This window comes from Equus asinus, unplaced genomic scaffold, assembly GCF_041296235.1.
Source record: "Equus asinus isolate D_3611 breed Donkey unplaced genomic scaffold, EquAss-T2T_v2 contig_800, whole genome shotgun sequence".
Classification (NCBI taxonomy): Eukaryota; Metazoa; Chordata; class Mammalia; order Perissodactyla; family Equidae; genus Equus; species Equus asinus.
In genome coordinates, this window is record NW_027225517.1 from 995,013 (window position 1) to 1,002,360 (window position 7,348).

Sequence of the window (7,348 nt, forward strand, 5' to 3'; positions counted from 1 at the left end):
AGAAGTAAGGAGATGTTGGTTAAATTGTACAAATTCCCAGCTATAAGATGAATAAGTTTTGGATCTAATGTAAAGATGGTGATTATAGTTAACAATATGGTAACAATACTTGAAAGTTTAAAAGAGAGTATGATCTCACTACCAAAAAGAATGAGTAATTATGTGAGGTGATGAAAGTGTTCGCTAACACTAAGATGATAAGCATTTTGCAATTATAAATGTATCAAATCAACACATTATATGCCTTAAACACACTCAATGATATATGTCAATTAAATCTCAGTAAAGCTGGGTTGGGGGAGGAATTACCCATCTCAAACACATAACCTGCATCATGCACTTTTTAATCTGTGTAGGCTAGTTCACAGTACTAAAACAAAATGGAAAAGCAAGTAAATCCAAACCCATCAGCATTCTGCAAACAGTGGAAGTTCATTTTATATAAGATCACATCATTCAATAAATTCAGGTAATCTTAAGTAACTATTATGATTTTGTAGACAGCTTTACTAACATACTTATCTAGATGTATCCAAATTGAGAGTTTCCATTTGAGTAGAGTGTTGGAAAAAAGGAAAAACGTGCATTCCCCAAACATCATCTAAGTCTTGTTTCTCTACATGCAGAGACTTAGAGCAACATCATGAGACTATAATCATTCTGCATATAATTAGAAACTAGACTGGTAGCAAAGGATTTGAGGTGCAGTTTTTTTTTTGAGATTTTTGACAATCAAAATGAAACTGATTTGTATATACTGTCCTCTGAGCCTTACAAGCAATGAAAACTGGACCCTTTTTCTCTCTCAGGTGCAGTATTTGGCATGTTTTAACAAAGTTCTTATTGAGCTATGGATAAACAGATAGATTTCTTCTACTGCCTCTAAAGAATTTGGATATCAATCAAAATGTGTCTGTCTGTGTATGCGTGAATGTGTGTTTACACATGTGAATGTTTCAGTAACTTCTTAATAACTCCCTTTGAAACTTCATCACCAACAACAGAATCAGGCACTGAATTCCACTTCCTTGTCCAATATTATTCCCTTTGCAATTCTCACATTAAGCCTGAGGCTGAGGGATTTGCACGTAAGATAGGGACACAGAGGAAGTTCTTGAAGATGTGATTCTTTGAATCTGCCCTTTCTTTCCTGAAAGGAGAATAAAGACACTAAGATATTTAGTCTTCCAAGAGGCTCTGCCTTCAGAAACAATATTTTCAAGAATTAACGTCACTAGTGTCACTAGTGTTTTATTCTGGTCTGTACCTGATGACATACAATTTGTAGTTGGAGTTTCAGGATCAAAGGTATTAGGTAAAGATGTTAAGATTTAGCTAAGGTTAAAGTTATCGATAGTGACATTGAGATGTTGTTATTGATTATACAAACTATGTATGAATAGTTTGACTTTGATATTTTCCAGGTATACTAAATGCTTCAGAGCCAAGATGATCTTCTCAGTGACAGAAACAACAAAGGTGGGTGTTAACTATTGGAAGAGAGGTGATATGTTAAGAGGGATTCAGAAATGTGGTCCACTCAGTGTGAGAGAGGGCATCATTCGTTTGCTGTCATCATTTGAGTTGCTTCTTGATGAGATAGTCTCAGACTAAGCTCCACATAAATTGGGTTTCCAGAACCCCTTTCTGAAAAATTCTTATCTTCAGACAGACTTTACCAAATTTTCTTTTCTTTGTTTTGTTTCTCTGAGAAAGATTATCACTGAGCTAACATCTGCTGCCAATCCTCCTCTCTTATGCTGAGGAAGATTGGCCCTGAGCTACTATCTGTGCCCGTCTTTCTCTATTTTTCCTATGTGGGACGCCTGCCACAGCATAGCTTGATGAGCAGTGCATAGGTCCGTGTCCAGGATCCGAACCAGTGAACCTGGGGCCACCAAAGCAGTGCATGCAAACTTAACCACACGGCTATCAGGCGCACCCCAAAATATTCTTGTTATACAAAATGAGACCCTATATACATAAGATTGAAGAGGCAAACAAAACAATGTTTTTTCCATCCTATTTCTATCTTTTCCTTAACTTCAGTCAAACATAGATTCACACTATATTCCATCTGAAAAACAGGAATAACATTAATACTTTCTAAAGGATAGTGGTGAAAATTCAATGTCAACATTTCATAACTCTTCACACACAGTAAACACTCAAAAAATAGCAGCTTTTATTACTGATAGAAATCATTATATCTCTTAGCATAGTTCCTATCCCAACCAAATCAATCTCTACTTTTCTCTTGACATTTTACATTTTATCATGCATTATGTTCATCAATTTATACAAATCATTCACTTTCGCTAAGCTGCAAACACTTTGACAATGTGGTCCCATTTGTTCATATACATTTGAACATTGCAATAAATGTTGACTTGCTAAGTATAAGGTGGAATAAGTAATAATTATAAAATTTCCTAAGAATGACCAATAACAGCTTATAAAAAATAGGTATTATTCTAAACATATCTACATCTCTCCCTCCTGTGTGAACCCTCCACTCTCTTAGCTTTGATCCACACAGAGAAAGAGGCAGAAGAGAGTGTGGTTGATAGAGTATGGATGACCTTTCAAAAGTGGGTCACTATCTTTATTCTCTCCCCCACACTCAAGCAAGGATCACAACAGTTACGTGAGATGAATAAGTTCTAGAGAATTGCTGTGCAGCACTGTGGCTATACTGTATTGGCACCCAAAAATTTGTTAAGAGGGCAGCTCTCATGTTTAAGTGTTATCACAATAAAAGAAATTAAAGATATTCTTTGATATTTGTATTTATATATTGTTTCAATGTGTTTCTTAAAAATAAATTTTAAATATTTAAAAATAATTAATAAAAATTCTGATTCGTATAAGGTAATGACAAAGAAAAGCTACATATATGGAATAACAGGTGGCAATTTTAAGAAATTCAACATAAAACAGCCAACAGTAAGGAAACTGACTCATGCCACAGCAACATTGCAGTAAGAAACAGAATGATACTCTTTTTTTCTTTTTAGCAAGACAAGACCCTGTGGAAGTCGACAGAAAGTTCGCTAATATGAATATTAAACTTTCATACTATGAGTCTACAGTGGCTGGAACCACATTGTACTTATCTTTCTGTTTATGATTCAGACATTTTGGACATTCGATATATTTGGAGGGAAGAAAACAATAGCAAAACTTGAAAACTAAAATAAATTAAATAAAATGTTATGTAAACATCACTGCTGAACATAAAGTTTGTTCTTTTCAAAAATAGTTTTATAGGAACAGAATTATTGAATGACTTTACATGGGATAATTTGATTTGATCACCAAACTGACTGCAATCTTAAAAATTTAGACAAAACAACAAATCACAAACAGCGCAACCACGCGAGGAACATTCTGAATTGTATTCTTAGTGCTTGAGAAGAAAACAAAATAAACAGCCAAGTCTTTTCAAATGAAGAAGCTTGAAACAAGAGAGAGAGAAAGAAGTTGACTCAATGGAGCTAAAAAACTGCACGAGGGTCAAAGAATTTATTTTCCTTGGCCTAACCCAGAATCAAGAACTGAACTGGGTCTTATTTCTTTTCCTACTTTTTGTGTATGTGACAACTCTGGTTGGAAACTTTCTCATCATGGTCACTGTGACTTTTGAATCTCGCCTTCACAACCCCATGTATTTTATGCTCCGTAATTTGTCTATTGCCGACATCTGCTTTTCCTCCATCACAGCTCCCAAGGTTCTGGTGGACCTTCTGTCACAGAGAAAGACCATCTCCTTCAATGGCTGCTTTACTCAGATGTTTTTCTTCCACCTCATTGGAGGGGTGGATGCATGTTCATTGTCAGTGGTGGCATTAGATCGCTATGTGGCCATCTCCAAGCCCCTGCACTACGTGACCATCATGAGTAGAGGCCGTTGCATTGGGTTAATAGTGGCCTCGTGGGTGGGGGGCTTTGTCCACTCCATCGTACAGATTGCCCTTTTGCTGCCCCTCCCCTTCTGTGGACCCAATGTTCTTGACACTTTCTACTGTGATGTTCCCCATGTCCTCAAACTCGTCTGTACTGACATTTTTATGCTTGAGCTGCTGATGATTTCCAATAATGGACTGGTCACTACACTGTGGTTTATCTTCCTGTTTGTGTCCTACACAGTCATCCTAATGATGTTGAGGTCTCAGGCTGGGGAGGGCAGGAGGAAAGCCATCTCCACCTGCACCTCACACATCACTGTGGTGACCCTGCACTTTGTGCCCTGCATCTATGTCTATGCCCGGCCCTTCACTGCCCTCCCCACCGATAAGCCCATCTCCGTCACCTTTACTGTCATCTCCCCTCTGCTGAACCCCTTAATCTACACTCTGAGGAACCAGGAGATGAAGTCAGCCATGAGGAGACTGAAGAGAAGATTTCTGCCTTCTGACAAGGTATAGGCTGGTCTCTCACTCCTTCTCATCACCTTTGAATATGTTTGTCCATCAAATAAAATGTATTGACTAAAGGATTTCTAAATAGTTTTTATATTTCTACTAAGATACACATTATTTTCAAAGATTCTGGATCAGGCTGCAATAACAATGTAAAAAGATGGGTTTAATGTTCTAAAACGAAGTAGAGAAATCAAATTGTTAGCTGGAGAGGTGTTCATTGCTTTTGCAATAGGGCCTTGCAAGAAATAAAGGAATCAGAATTGAAATAAACTCAGACAATTTTATCATATTGCAATTATTGTGGGTTTTTTCCCCAGCTCCTTTGTGATGTAATTGACAGATAAAAAAGGCATATGGTGAAGATGTACAACTTGAAATTTTGATATACATATAGATTGTGAAATGAACATTGAGGGAAAATGGGTTAAGGTGGGATATCTCTCTGCTATTTCTTACAACTGCATGGGAATCTCCAGTTGTCTAAATAAAAATATCAATAAGAAAAAGTAAAATATATATATGCTGAGACATTCCAAGTACATAACTTGTTCCCAGGAAGGGAGCTGAGACACATATTAGAAAATAATACAGGGGGCCGGCCCCTTGGCTGGGTGGTTAAGTTCATGCATTCCACTTTAGTGGCCCAGGGTTTTGCCATTGAGGATCCCAGGCATGGACCTAACACCACTCATCAAGCCATGCTGAGGTAGTGTCCCACATAGCAGAGCCAGAAAGACCTGCAACTAGAATATACAACTATGTCCTGGGGTGCTTTGGGGAGAAGAAGAAAAAGAGAGAGAAGATTGGCAACAGATGTTAGCTCAGGTGCCAATCTTTAAAATAAAAAAAAGAAAGAGAGAAAGAAAATAATACAGATTGGGCATTGGATTCTATATGGTCTTTCATAAAGTAATCAAATCTTAAGGAAGTAAACACATTCAAATTAAGTTCCTCCTCTGATTCTATTATGTGATAAACTAAATAACTATTATCTGAAGATTTTTCCATCCAAAGCCCACAATCCAGTGATTGAGAGCAGGTGTCTTGAAGTTAGCACAGCTTGATTTAGAATACAGACCTCAAAAATTATGAGTTCTGTGACCTTGTGCAGGGTCCTTACCCTGACCTTCCTCTGAACCCCACCTTCCTGCTTGCCACCTCCACCACTTTCCCTCAGTGCCCTGGGCTTAGCTTGGGCACAGAACTCATGACCTTGTTTCCAATTCCCTGTCCTCCTTCTTCCTATCTCCCCCAGTAGAATTATGCTTTTATTGTATCCCCAGCATCTATCACAGCAAGCAAAACATAGAAAACACTCATAAAAATTGTTGAATTACAAAACTCAATGAATGAATATCGTCTCTAACTCCTTTCTGCTCCTCAAGTCATTGGAGAATATGGTTAAGAAAACAATTGCTTCATGGTTATTATTCTCTCTTAATATGATGCCCTAAAAAATGACAGAAACCTATGAAGCTACATCAGACTATGCATATACATTCAAAAAAGTTGGCTTGAGGTGGAAAACATTATTCAATATATAAGCTTGGCTTTTATTGTTTACTTTTTATGCTATTTACAGCTGCTGGGAGTTGTGCTTTTTCCTCTCATGTCTGGAGGTAGATCCCAGATGTTAAAATCTTTGAAACTAGAAACATGTTCATGTCTCAGTCCAAATCTCAGTCCAAAAATCAGACATGCAAAGGCCATGAGATGCTGATCTTCCCAGAGATCCAAGAAACAGCAAGGAGGCCTTTGTAAGTGGATGAGAAGAGGAGAGGTGTAGTACTAAAGGTAAGAGATATTATGGGGCCATAGGACGACCATCTTTAGATGATTGTGAGGATTTTGACTTTCACATTAAACAAGATTGGATACATTTGGAGGGCTTGAAAGAGCAGAATAGTGATGCATGCTTTAACAGAATTGCAGGAGCTACTGTTATTAATAGACTGAAGAGGAGTGAGGACAAAAACAAGATGAGGCAATAATCTCATGAAAGAAATAATGAAGACATGATTTAGGGTAGTAATTGTGGAGATGGTGAGTATTTTGAAAAACTTTGAAGGTCAAGCAAGTGGGATTTGCAGATGCATCCAGTGTGGATATTCCGGTTGCGTGTGTATCCTGTGAGAACTGCATCACCCACTTTGTTCACCAGCTCTTTGGGAGCTCCCTCACTCTTGACTAAACAACCTCTTCAGGTCCAAGTGCTGCTTCCAAAGCTTTGTGTCAAACTTCAGGAATCACCCTACGTGCATGAAACTGCCTAAGGAAGTTGCTCAGAATCCTTAAGAATGGACATTTATTTCCCAGTACAAAAACCTCTAAAAGGAAATGTCAGGAGTAATGTCGAATTCTGGCTAAACTGACCTAATAAAATTCTTGCCAAAGTCAGGTCAGGGTGATTAGACATCACTGGGGGGATGGTGGAGGATGAGGAACCTGAACAGAGGGTGATAGGCTATGGAGGATGGGGGATTTTGGCTAAACTGATGAAGCAGGATTTTTGTTAAAATTGGACAATGCAGAGACAAGGATGGGGTTCCAAAAGTCAAAGCCTAGTTGAAAAGTTCAGGGGAGCCTGAATATAGTCAAGGAGAAAATCTTTGTCACCATTAGAAAATTTTAGACACTAGACAAAAAGTGTGTTACTAAGCATATGTGCCTGAATCACAATCACTCCCACTGAAACCACCTCACTATCAGAAGAATTTTTCCACAATCACATCCAACTATAGTCCCTGTGATAATTCTCACTCCAATCCTGGGATCAAGGAATTGGCAAATATGGTGTAGCACTGTCAGACTTTGTGAACAAACCGAGAAAATATTATCTTATGTCTGCCATTTCCCACATAAAGATAAAAGGGAAGCCACTGAAATCACTGGCTTTGAGAGGGGTATTTAACAGAATTTTACGA

The 7,348-nt window shown here is 38.0% G+C and overlaps 1 protein-coding gene across 1 annotated transcript; it reads left to right on the forward strand.

Annotated features, from left to right (window-relative positions):
* Positions 1–3,431: 3,431 nt before the first annotated feature.
* LOC139044322 (olfactory receptor 4D10-like) lies at positions 3,432–4,693 on the forward strand. The gene has a single exon (XM_070503741.1). The coding sequence runs from the start codon at positions 3,492–3,494 to the stop codon at positions 4,425–4,427; it is 936 nt and encodes a 311-aa protein (XP_070359842.1). The 5' UTR covers positions 3,432–3,491; the 3' UTR covers positions 4,428–4,693.
* The last annotated feature ends 2,655 nt before the right edge of the window (positions 4,694–7,348 follow it).